At 37.7% G+C, this 13,270-nt stretch overlaps 1 protein-coding gene across 2 annotated transcripts; it reads left to right on the forward strand.

Annotated features, from left to right (window-relative positions):
* Positions 1 to 1,792: 1,792 nt before the first annotated feature.
* On the forward strand, positions 1,793 to 13,261 carry LOC148169619 (uncharacterized). Of its 2 annotated transcripts, XM_088043419.1 has the most exons (12): positions 1,793 to 1,883; positions 5,291 to 5,561; positions 6,784 to 6,892; positions 7,609 to 7,633; positions 7,686 to 7,820; positions 7,871 to 8,015; positions 8,943 to 9,455; positions 9,502 to 9,681; positions 11,740 to 11,871; positions 11,920 to 12,396; positions 12,446 to 12,699; positions 12,973 to 13,261. In XM_088043419.1, the coding sequence occupies exons 2-12, from the start codon at positions 5,295 to 5,297 to the stop codon at positions 13,010 to 13,012; spliced, it is 2,277 nt and encodes a 758-aa protein (XP_087899545.1). In that variant the 5' UTR covers positions 1,793 to 1,883; positions 5,291 to 5,294; the 3' UTR covers positions 13,013 to 13,261. The 2 variants fall into 2 exon arrangements, with proteins under 2 accessions (XP_087899545.1, XP_087899546.1); XM_088043420.1 differs by lacking the exon at positions 12,446 to 12,699.
* The last annotated feature ends 9 nt before the right edge of the window (positions 13,262 to 13,270 follow it).

A 13,270-nucleotide genomic window follows, 5' to 3' on the forward strand; every position in this document is an offset into this window, starting at 1 on the left:
AAAAATTACAGGCGATGCTATAAGATTTTACGATTTTATTACAATCATTATGTGTCATTAGTTTTTGCGGACTTTTCCTTCGAGTTTAGTTACTGACATTTGAACTTTGCCTCTTTTGGTAGGCACGAAGTGTGAGACGCAGTTTTCTCAAGAATTTACGAGGAATTTTCACAGTAAAGAAAAGCTGTTTGACATTTTCCTAAATGTTAAATTATTATTTTTGCCAAAGAGTTATAAACTTTCTATTTACACTATTACCACGAATTTTTTATTTATTTCTTGTGGTGGTAAAAAAATTGTCATATTGCCTGCCGGCTGACCTTTACCTTCATCCTGCGAGATGCTTTCTATTGATGTAGTCGCGACCTTTGTCGAAATTCCAAAAATTCGATGTTTACTTTCTTCAGTGTCCATGTTTCGCAAGTTCAGAATATCCAAGAATCGGCTAGAAAGTGTGCATAAATGACTCTGAAGCATGCAGCTACCTCAGGGGAGCACTTTGTTATTTCCAAGTCTCGTGTACAAATCGCATGCTGCATATTTAGCGATAATTAATAACCACTAACACTCCAGGAATTCCGTTTTTACGGCCAAGAGTCGTGTCCTTGGAAAACCACAAATCCCTTTTTAATTCGATGAAAGTCATCGAAAGTCATTTTCATTAAAAATTCCGCGGCCATTATTAACATGAGAAGCGCATTTATTGTGTCTTATTGTACTCCTGAACTGAGAAAGTGTCTTAATTAGCTCATAATGGCACGTTCGTTTTCATTATATTTCGACTTGGTTTTGTTACAAAACAATTCAAAGATTTTCACTGCTTTTCTTTGATGTCCAGAGAGGAAAAGTCAGAGGTGAGTTAACTGGGAATGCCATAATCGTGAGGCTGTGTGGGAGCGCCGAAAAATTTAAAAACGTGCAGATATTCAGTTTCGCAATCTTGACCCATCCGAATTAAAATATAATTCAAATTTGATTTTGCAACTTTCTAAGCCAAGTTCACAATTTTTGACCTTTGAGGTGAATGCTAATGGATGGATTTCACCGGTAAAAATTAATTTAATCACAATAAAATTGTCCAAAAGTGTCGAATCTTTTCTACTTTTCATTTTCAAAGTGTTAAATGTTAAATTGAAGAATCGATGCAATGACATAATGGGAGCGTTGTTCTTGTTTTTTGGCAGTTTATGCCAAGTTGACCATAATTTGTCAACCGCAACCTAATTTTTCTTTTATTTGCTTGCAACAAGCATGACGAAGGTCATTAAGAGACAAAGCAAATAGTTTCTAATGATTTTAAACTATTTCTGCACACTGGAAAAAATTGTCGAAATTTTTCTGCTCCTTCAGGTTGTTAATAATAGCCATGTAGCAGTTAATAGGTGTATAAAGCAGCGGTAAATAAAAACCAAGCGAAGAATCAGCGTGAAGCTGAAGAGCCGTCTCAAAAATCCCGCTCGCGAAGAAGCGGATTTAATTAAAACGAATCTGCTCTTCGACATCATCTCTCATTGAAGCGTCCGGTTTCCTGGTGCTAAAAATGCGTTCGCTCCGCATTTGCGCAAGTCCATCACGAAGAACAGGTGAAATACACATCATCAAACAGGTATAACGAATAACACACGCACAGCAGCAGAATGCCGACCGAAAGAAGGGGCAACAGAGCATGAATCGGTGAAGGCAACAACTCTTTCAGCACACCAAGTCCAGTGCTTGAGTATGGCCGCACGTTGTCCTCTCCGGAAGCCTTCAACTGTGAAACTGATAGGCAAACAGTGAACTTGTGGTGCTTTTTGTTGGTGCGTGATTCCGGTATTGATAAAACAGTGACTAATTTCAGTGAGCTTACGATGTGATTGTTGGACAATTTGGGATTAAAACAGGTGAGAATCAAAGACTTTCTCTGGAAGTATTTGTGATTTTGGGATAGATTATATTGCGCTATTCGAATTGTTATGTAAAAGAGTAATTAAATGGAACAGAAACGAGGTGGGTAAGTCGTGGAGCGAGATGCAAGAAGATTCATTTGCCACTCCTTCGAGATAATTGCGAAAGAGCATCAAAAAGAAAAACATCAGGAAAAATTACTTTCAGAAAACCTCGTTTCAGAGGTGTCAAAAGCAGAGACTTTCCAAACTAAGCTAATTAGGATGATTTACATAGGTCGATGTTAAATTTACGACTGCTTTCTTGTCAAAGTCGCTGCCATGCATAATTTAGCGGATTTGTGATCTCAGCCTTCAGAGGTCGGTTTTTACGACACTCCGGGATCAATGAAATTATTGATAGTCGAGAAAATTCCATAATCTAATTATAGATTACTACCATATTAAAAGTTGTGATAGCGGAAGAGATAAGAGACCAGACGAAAGTTACCTGCTCTGACTAATTTAAATTGCGCTATAAAGTAATAATAAATCTAATAAAATTCAATTTGCTGTGGAGATTACAGCACAAACTAAAGAATACAGATTTTTGGTCAGTTTCAGAACATTACGATTACTTCTGTAGCTTTGATCGAATTTTAATAACTTTATGAATACCGAGAAAAATATTTTCTTGAATAAACATAATTTTCAGTGGCAAGATCTCAAGACCATGTCAAATTGGCGATTTGGAGAAATTATCACAGGCAATTTGACATGGTTGAGGGATCTTTTGACAAACTATTTCCCGAAGTTTTTGCCACCACAGTCCGTTCCTTCTCGCAAATTTTTGGGCCAAGAAATTATTCCTTTGCGATAAGTTTTCTTCTCATTCAAAGTCAATTGTGAGACCATAAAAAACCAACATATAAATTAATTGTAATTAAATTCAGTTTTGGAATTATAGAGCACAAAATGTAAATTCGAGAAAGTTTAATTGAAAAAACAGTAAAATTAATGTGTTAATTTTGTTCACAAAGCTCTGAAATTCAAATAAATCCGTTTTTTGTTTTAACCGCGTCACACTGTAAACAAACAGCAATTAACAACATGTTTTATGCATTCATAACGGTGACAATATCCCGATAAAACGCAAATGTGAACGACAACACGCGTCACATTCAACTTTCCGTCTCAAAAATCACAATCTTACCTTAATTTAAAATTTAAAACAGTTTCCGGCAACCGGATTGCTCCAGGCAAACTTTTCGGTAATTGTAGAAAATTTCTCCACGCCTTAATCGTAGACAAGCCTGAATTTTTTCTAATAGAAATAAATTACGCGGAAATTGAAAGTTTGCCCTTTTTTTTACTAATTAATCGCCCCACATGCCCACCCCTGGATCCGGATGTTTATGCGCTAATAATCCTATGGTACACTAACGCATCTAATTACCAACAACAGTTCTTCGGCGCAATAAAAATGTTCCATCTATGGTAATTATCCGCTTTGATGATTTGCAAAAATCGCCAATTTCTGTAAAACCATAACTTCGAATAGTTGAAGCTGTGAAAGTAGCGAAGATCCTTATCATAGAGGTCTTAATTAAAATAGAAGTACAGTTAACGCTCGGAGGTGTAACGTCACGAATTAATTACGATTTTGTTTCCTTTCGATCGGAGAATCTCATTGTTTAATAAAGAATCTAATTAATCCGAGCAGCGGTTAAAAATCAATTAGTTTTTTTCCAAACTTTAGCCCCCGTGGTAATAACGCTCTTCCTGCCTCAAAGGCTGTCTCTATTATCTTAAGATTAACGATGAAAAACGAGCAAAATCTCTTCGGTAAATGTCAAGTAAGGTTAATTGTTATCGAGATTAAGTACAGACTTGAACATCGATAATTGTTTTTAATTTATGTGCCCCAATCGAGTTTCCCAGACGGCGAACATGCAAAGGATTCAGGATGTTAAATGATTATTACGGTTAATTAGAACGTTTATAAGCAGTTCCAAGACTTATTATCGAAAGGAAGGGTTTTTCTTGATGGATATTAATTTTTAATCCTAAATTATCGTTGCGACTAATAAATTACGTGATGTTAAACGTTAAATGTTAATTTGTGCTTTCGGGCTTTGAGAGACATGAAGAATGAGATTTTCCTTATGTGATAATATCACGAGGGCACGATTTTTATCTCGGAAAATTCGCCTGCGCTTTGAAATTTTCGCACATCCTGAAGTGGACCAAAAAAATTAGCGAGACCTACATCTTCTATCACAATGACTACGTCGAGTGGTCAAGCCTGAATACAACCATAATTATAAGCTATACAGGTGCGTAGACTGTCATGGCCCGGGGCTTCGAAAAGTAGGCCCCTTTGAGAAAGTGGTCATCGATGTACCTACAATACTCCCGAAAGTGCAATCTTCTCATTGCGTGTTTGACAATAGCTTCTGCGATTTATTTTTCTGGGATGAACTGAATTGTGATTACTTTCTAAAACAAATAAGTGCATCACGTCGCCGTTTGGACTTGTTTTCACTGACGCACTTTTTTCTTTGGACATTAAATATCGGATTTTCTCTATAAATTGTTATTTTATTCTGTTAAGACACTTTCACAAGGTCTTAGTTTTCCTTGTGCTCATTAGGATACGTGGTGTAATTACGAAATTAGCGAGAGGAGAAACAGACGGAATTGAGTTTTTTACAGGTTTTAGAGATCTTTCGGATGCATTCAACCAGATGGTGCTCCATTATCAATCATATGGGAAATCGGTTTTCTAGGCTGCGGTGTCAGATATCTCCACAGTTCTTGCTCAAATCCCTGCAGCTATATTTTGCATTTTTAAAATCCTCCAGAAATTCGTAAAGAAATAAAAACCACCAAATGGACCTAATTATCTTTATGATAATTAAAATGTTAAGATCTCCTAGATTAAAGCCCATGTTGTTTTTCATAAATCCTTGCCTTCCCGCGTGGGATCCCAATTCTGATTGGAATTTCGCACAAACAATACATCGAATAAATTTATAGCTCATAAAAATTTTGTTAGCATATTGCAGCACTCGTACTCTAAACCAAGCTCAGTGTTTTCCTTGCTTACTCATTGTTGTTCTTAGAACATCAGGTAAGATTACCTAAAAATAATAATTAACTCAGTTTTAAAAATTGCAACAAATTCTCACGTCCCTAACCCAAAAACCGTTGCATTTAACCCCGGATTTGTTGCAATCGGAATTAGAAGACGAAGAATAGAGAAAGTAAGAAGAGAAAATTCGAGAATTTAGCCAACTCGTAATAAAAGTATGAATCATTACGTATTTTAATAGGTTATTGTTTAGGTATAATCTCGTATTGTTTGAGTTAAAAGCGAAACTGCCGGCTATTGGGTAGAATTTTCAAGAATTTGGTGTTTTCAGTACCATGATGATGATGATGGACTATGGTTCCCAATACGCCTCCTCCACCATGTCCTCCGAAACCCTCTCAGGAAGTTGTGGGAGCAGAACGAATCGCGTTCGTACCGTGCGTCTTGTGCGGCCGCCCCACAGCACTCTGCCGCCCCCAAACATGACATACAGACATGGTCCTAGTTTAGGTTTCAGTGTTCGCGGAGGCAGGGAACATGGGACTGGATTCTTCGTCTCACACGTGGAACAAGGCTCAGAAGCCCACAGACAAGGATTAAGGGTTCGTAGACTACCTTGAGCAAATTTTTTTCTTCGTGGTTGCATAAGAAATCGAGGAATTTGTGTCAATAGTTTTGTATTTATTTCCTTTATGTAGAGCAGACTGATTACTTTCTTGAAGAAAGTGTTTCGGTTTCTATTGAGATTATTCGCTCAAATATAAAATTCGAAACTAGAACAATCATGTGAAAACGAAAATGAGGAAAATTGATCGGAGTCGTCTTTTTGTGATCTGATTTCGCGGAGTAAAAACACCCAAGAGAATTACCAAAACATGCACGACATATTGCAAGCAGTAACACTTTCAAAATACATCGAGCATGACAAAATTCAATCGCAACTTTTACGTAAGCGCATCAAAATAACATGTAATTTCGGTTTACACATTTGGAATTATTTTAGCAAGATCCCTTTTTGTTTCATTTAATGGCAGTTGTAAAAACATCTGCGACATTCTTTATTATCCACGCTTTTTTGTGTTCAAGTTTATCTCATTTATCGTATTCATGAAGTGGACAGATGGCAAATGGAAATCAAGATTAGGAAAAGTTAAAATAAGATAACAAAGAGAAACAATAAGGTAAATGTTCAGTAATTACTTCTTGTTATCTCTGTGTTATTTACATTTTTACGAAAATCTGTCTGCGTTGCGGTAGCAGAGACAAAGAGGAAGTTCAAGGAGAGATAACAGTGAGAAATTTGTAACGTGTGCTACCGCAGGTAGAAATTAAAAGGTGTTGAATTGATTGGTCGCAACAAAGAAATTGAATTAGAAAAATGAAGGATAACGTAATTTTTCGCAAATTCCCATCAGTTCCACTTCGAGAGCCCCATTAATTTTCCCCGATCGAATCAATTTCGGGTTCTTTCACCTCTTAATTGCTTTTCTCAGATTTTCAACACGGTTCCGTAATCTCAACAATGATGAACACTCATCATCGTCCTTCTAATTTTTTGTTTTTAAACACCTCGCAATCTCGTCGTTTTCAATGAAGCTTCACCGAGCGGAAACTGCCAGACCAAAAAATCTCACATTAACTTTTTGCAAAAAAACCGTCATTGATATAAATCGTTTGATTTTACTCAACATTCGCAGCGTCTTATAACGCTCGGAATGCAAGAGCACCAGCCTTGAAGAATTTAATTTGCCATCGTCGAGTTCAACGGAATATGAAGAGTCGCAATTACAAGAAATACAAAGTGATGGTAAATCTTGTTCGCAGGTTGGAGACCAAATTATCCGAGTCAATGGGTTCACCGTTGACGATGCTGTCCATAAAGAGGTCCTCCAGCTCATCTCCAATCACACACATCTTACCCTCAAAGTCAGAGGTTAGTACCGTTCAACCAATTAGAGGATATTGACCATCTCTGGGGCAATTAGTTCTTGCTTTCCTCCAGGTCAGATAACTGAAAGTTTGCATTTATTTAAAGACAAACCGATAGACCACTGACCGTTAGTTGGAGGTCACAATTTGGTTATTTCAAGAACGAAATCGAAATCATTCATGTTCGCGGACTTGGAGGAGGGAGAAATTAACTGTTCTTGGTACTGTTAAGGCGGTTTATTTTTCTGAGGATCTACATTTAATATAATCTATGAATATTGGCGGGAGTTCCGGGAGTTATTTTGAAATTCGCTCGGGTCAAAATAAGCTCTCTCTCATTGCGTTTTTGCAACAATTTCCGTGCAAGAATGCACCATTGTGCATTTAAAACCAACAAACGAATCATAGCATCTCAGTATTCTTCTCTGTCGAAATCATAGAAATTCCCTGCAAGCACTGAAATTAAGTGAATCCACATTGTATTTCAAAACATTCAATTTCGTTTTAATTCTCATCTTCCTCTGGCCAAGGTAACAAAGTACAAAAGCCCGGCGAACCATACAAACGTTATTAAACCTAAACGCCTACCTTTCTTCATAGTCAAGCAGTTCGACATTCTTTGACAAGTAAAAAACGAACAAAGAATGACACCGCTGGAATCTCAAACAGTACAAAAAATTCGTATTATTGCAATTGTGACAATGATGATTTTTGTTGCAGGTGTCGGGATGATTCCTGTTAAAGAGTAAGTAAAAACAAGTACAACAGTAAAACGATTATTGTCTCTATTCTTCTAGCAAAAAAACAGATACTCTTAGCTGGCAAATCATCACAGATAATTCCTCGCTGAGGTCTTCACCACCACTCAATGAAAAAATACAAGATGTTAGAATTAACATCATGGTGGCTCCTAGGTCAAAATTAGGTTGTGGGTAAGTCCCTGAAAATTTTCAATTTGAATTCCACTAACTCGAAGGCTTAGAATTTGTAAGGGTCCTGAATGGAAACCGGGAATCTTCGTCCAGTTCACAAAAGAAGGAGGAATTGCTCGGGAAGCCGGACTCCGGCCGGGAGATCAGATTCTTTTCTGCAACAATGTGGACTTCAGTGACATCGCTTTTAACGAGGTATTATGATACTTTTGTCTTATCTCGCGGGAAATCTGCATTCTTTTAGATCGGTGTAACTGGAGCATTTGTTTGCTTGCTGATCTTAAACACATAAAAATAATCGGGAGCTATAAAGACTTTTTGTTATCAAGGTCTATTTGCGTTGGCTGCAATTAAATGTTGTTTATCAATTAAAATGGCCCTGGAATTGCACAAATTTATGTACGACGCTGTAAAATTATTTTTATAAAAACGGTACCTAGTTTTGTTTATCTGAACCCCACCAACATAATTGACTATTAAAATTTCTAAAAGCGATAAAATCGTGTCCAATTATTAAAAGTGAAAATCTTTATTAATTATTTTGATTGTAATAGTTTCTGTCTACATCGTAAAACTTCAAGATAACGTCAATTGGAGGAGATAAGAGATGCACTGGTGCTAAAACGTAAACAATTAAAGTATGCAATTTAAATTCCGTCTGCTAATCGGTCAGGGCAAAGACTTATCCTAGATTAGCTAAATTTAGCGGTGTTTTAATGTTGCAGTGATTTACTTTATCTACGATAGGAGTTGAAATCGCCGAGATTGTTTTGCTTTCTTCTTGAAAGCTAGCAATAGAAAAAGTAGAAATGATAATTGCAGCTTAGACCTGTTAATTTTGTGTAAGAATTTCCTGCAACTGTAATATTCTCTAAAAACTCTCTAGCTATCATTGAGAAGTGTAATTTCCCAGTAATTCGTGGGATTACTTCTCCGGTGTGTTTACGCATTTTCTTTCTTCCATTTGAAATCGCCAGTTGTACCCGACACCACATAACTCAAACGGTGAACCCCAAAGGTCAAGTTCCTTTAAAATTGCATTAATTCCGATCCCAGCGCCTATTGACACCGGCATTCACGCACATCATAAACCATCCTCAACCACCCTCTGACATTTTACAGGCCGTAAATTTAATGAAAACATCACGGCAACTCGATTTAATAGTCCGTAAATCTGCTGGATCGGAGCTTTTTCCCGGCGAGTCAAGCGGTTACAACAGTTCAGCGAGTTCGGTCACAGGAGACCAAAGTCCTTCGTGGTCGGATTCTAAGCGACTTTCCATCGTCAAAGAAGAAAGTCTCGATTTAGAAGATCGACTTGACCGCTTAAAATGGGAGAAAATCGGATGGGATGGCGGGCAGAACGAAGACAAACTGTTTAAACCGACGATTATTAACTTGTCTGAAAACGGGACGACTATCAAGAATAACGGGAGAGAAGAAGAGATTGAAAATTTAGGAGCGGAAGCGAAGACTGTGGTCGTCGAAGTACACAGGAGCAACGAACAAGAACACAAGACTGAAAATCCATTGGTCAAGAGTTCGTCGACCAGCAGTTTCGGCAGTTATAGAAGCAGCATCGCCTCGAGCAGTTTATCTAGCGCTATTTCACAGGAGCTCCAACGGAGATCAGAGGTACCGACTAAACCAAATCGAAAGAAGTCTAATTTTTTTATTACAGATGCGAAATGATAACAAGCCCTCGATCGATGAACAACTCCAAATGAAAAAAATCCTCAAAAATGTCACCTCCGACAAACACCACCAACATAATTTACTGATGGACGAGTTCAAGAAGGCGCACAAAAAGATGTTCAAACCGGCCGAAAACGAAGAAGCAACTATTGGAAAAGAAACTATGGTGAGTGTTTGTGTAATAGTCGGCCTACATTGTAAATTGCGAAATTCCGGGTGAAGGCGGATATTGGATGCAGAGCCTCCAGCGATAGAATCGTCACCGGATAATAGCTGTTGAGATTTCCGGGCGTCATAAAGAATTGTAGAGATTGATGGAGGTGACGGCATCTTCCTGTTAGGAAGGTCGAATTTAAGAACTTTGTTCAATGGGGCGTTTTACGGTTTGCGATAAACGGTTCTATTATTCAGAATCATTTATTGTGTAATTTACTTTTCTGACAAAAAATTTAATCATCGATAATAACAAAATTTATGTCGTCATGGTTTTTACGAGTATTGACAGAAATGTAAAGATAAAGATGTTGCGCAAACTATGTCACATTCTAAATCTATGAATGAAAAATCGATTTCAGCAAAGTTATAGTTATAATTTATTGCTCGAATAACGAGCGGCAAAAATTGAAACACTTAAAGCTATAACTGCATTGCAATTCGTTTCACGGATTCTTCCGGGAAAAAAAAACAATGGCAACCCATTTGAAGAAAAAGATTCTAAATTGCCCGTTTTTCATAGAATTTCTAAAAAAAAAACAGTTAAATTTACTCTCTCCGGCTTCGGTTTCCACCCAAATCTAATAAAAATTTACCCAAAAAATCACATTTTAATGGTTGTGTAACCCGTTGAAATTTAAATCTATTTCGCATCTATACGGCAGATATAAGGATGCGGTTTGCGTCATCGTTTTTCTCGGGCTTTTCAGGCTCCCGTTCCTAACTTTGGGGGTAATGTAATATAAAGAGAATAAAGAAATTTGACAGTTGTCCATATTTTGAAACTCGGTTGGGTGAAGTCCTTTTAAATTGTTGCTAAGTAAATGCATTCATACATTTTCAATTTGAGCAACTCATAATTTTCTCATGTAAAACTGGTATTTTAGCATATCCTCTTGTAAGAACATGGGAATTTCATCTCGAAACCGCAATTTGATTTCATTGGACTAAATCGCCATTACATAACAAAAAACGAAACAAATTTCAACATCTTATTTAATTATGTTTATAATCCTTTTGTCTGAAAATTGCACAAAGAAAACAATTTCCACACTAGTTCTAATTAAATGAAAGGTGGCGAGAAGAAAGTATGATACATTTTATCAAAGAAAATGCCATTATTTCGAGTTATTCTGCTGTGGAACAAACCCCATTAATGGCCAATTAGTGCCTAGCTTTCCAACGTAATTAATTTAAATTAAACGACAATCCGAACAACGGAAATACAACTTTTATCTGCAATTAGTAATTACACATCTTTCAACAATTTCGCTATCGGCGAGTACACAGAAAAATAAAAGAATGCGGTTATTGTTTTATCCATTATCATTTTATCAGATGCGTGGGTGAAGTAAAATATTTACCGATGATAGTCTAGCATTATTAAATGCGTTTCGTCAAGCGATAATGGACGTCATCATTGTTAAAACCAAGTAAAACGCAAGCTAAGTATTACGTGCCAGTCGTTCTCAAGCCAGTGAGTTGATTGTTCGGCTTTCATAAATTTTTGTCGGTTTTGAGAGTTTTCACATCATGATGGACATATCGAAAAAGGATAAACCCGTTTTTGTGCTTCAGACCTATGAAGTAAGTCGCTCAAAAATTTTTCTTAAAACCAAAAACTGATTTTTTTTTCACATATTGACCATATAATTAAACGTTTGTTTACTGTTATAAATACAATGTGTTTACAACCTTGGAAAATTTCGTCGACCGGTACTTCTAATTCTAATAACACCAAGGTCCGGACTGGCGATAATTTCCCGCAAGGCTGTTTCCAAGCAGTCGGGCCATGTAAGAAGACTCCGAAGGAATGTTGAAATCGTCACTACCAATTCTCGTCACTACCAATTCATTCCGACTCTTGGTATCAATTAACCTCAGTTTACCATAAAGTTTAAGAAAAGGCTACTTTTGTGCTCAATTTGAGCATAATTTCTCGACTTCCGTGCGGTTTTACATCGCCGCTGTAGCGTATAATTGCATAATAAAATTTCCTTTTTCATGGTAGGATCGTATCGCCAGCAAAGAACTGTCACAGAAGTTATCAGAACGATTATCGAACCTCACCATGCAAGAAAGCTTCCACGACCGCTTAAACAATCGGAATTCCGCACCGACGACGCCGCCGCCACCGCCTCCTGTAAGTTTCCCCATTCTTACAAATTCCGAAGTAATAAACGTTTCGCAGCCCCCCACGTCCGAAACCTCGAATGGTGTGTCAACACTCAAGACCAATAAGAAGGGGAAAGCACCTCCAGTTCCTGTAAAAACCTCGACTTTATCGTACCACCAACCGCCCCCATGTCCCACCCCCGATTATGATACACTAAGTATCACGTCCACGTCGTCCTTCCAACCAAAGCAAAACGGATTCAAACCTAGTCAAAACGACGCAGTGGAAATGGAGTCTTTGGAATCGTTCAAACTTAATAATCCCGGAGGAATTAAACCAAAGCCTCCGGATACCTATTTTAAGGCATCGACTTTAAGGAAGAGACCCGTTAGTGTGACTATTGGGGAGTACCCTTCGGGAACCCTCCGCCGGACTCCGGGTCGCCTGGATTTTCTTCAAAATGGTACTGATGGTACCAAAGCGAACCAGTTTTCTTCGGAACTTGCCCAAACTCTTAGTCGCTCGAATTTAAGAAGAAGAACAGAATCGATGGTAAGTGCCCATGGGTTTAGTTCTAGTTAGAATTTTTGAGGCGTTCCAGGAAAATCTCTTAGATCAAATTAAACCGCAAAGTAATGGATCAGTAAGAATCTCGCTTAACAATAGTCTTGCCAAAAGCCTAGCCAAATCCACCAACGACTTGACCAACTTGGAGAGCTTCTCCAAAGCGTTCGCTAATCGCGTTATGATTAACGTTGCCGTTAACGACAAGAAGACGGAGACGCCCAGCGGGATTTTAAAAAACGGCACACATAAGCCGTTAGTGCAGCAGAAAAGTATTACGTTTGGAGAAATGTAAGAGGGAAAAGACTAATTGCATGCACCTTGGCAGGCTAACTCTAACTTCTTCTTCCGTTTGAGACGGCTGGCGGTACTTTGAAAGTCTTTTCTGCTCTGACTAATGATAGATTGGGGGAGAAATTTTCAGGGTGGTTATAATTTAACCACCGCCCTGATCACTTCTTCGCTGATTTCACTAAACTCTGATCTGATTTATAAACTTTAGTTATTTCCAAATTAATTTTCCCGGGATTGGTGTCACAGAACTTAACAGTGTTTTCTTTTCAGGCCAACGGTGATAAATGACCGTCCTCTCCAAGTGGCCTAGCACATGGAACCTCAAGGAGTGCAATCGTCAAGTGCAAATATTGACAGTCCCAGAAACGCTCTAGTGTCATTATATTCTTATGTATTGTGAAATCGTGACGAGTATATTGTGATAAGCAATGTTAATTTTTTGTATGCTACTTATATTTTCTTACATTTTCATGATCATATGCGTATGCCTGTCGTCTCAGCTGTCATGTGTATTTTAATCTGACGTAACATAAAGTGCAAAATATAGTCCTAATCAGAATGGTGAGTT

The sequence above is a fragment of the Gnatocerus cornutus genome, chromosome 8, assembly GCF_029298725.1.
Source record: "Gnatocerus cornutus isolate USDA-ARS CGAHR chromosome 8, icGnaCorn1.1, whole genome shotgun sequence".
Taxonomy (NCBI): domain Eukaryota; kingdom Metazoa; phylum Arthropoda; class Insecta; order Coleoptera; family Tenebrionidae; genus Gnatocerus; species Gnatocerus cornutus.

Bases quoted from the DNA above. Each gene is read 5' to 3' on its own strand.
- LOC148169619 (XM_088043419.1), top strand. From the start codon at position 5,295: ATGATGATGATGATGGACTATGGTTCCCAATACGCCTCCTCCACCATG. The intron at 7,821-7,870 runs GTAAGTCCCTGA...TCGAAGGCTTAG, and splicing joins AGGTCAAAATTAGGTTGTGG to AATTTGTAAGGGTCCTGAAT. The intron at 12,397-12,445 runs GTAAGTGCCCAT...GAGGCGTTCCAG, and splicing joins GAAGAAGAACAGAATCGATG to GAAAATCTCTTAGATCAAAT.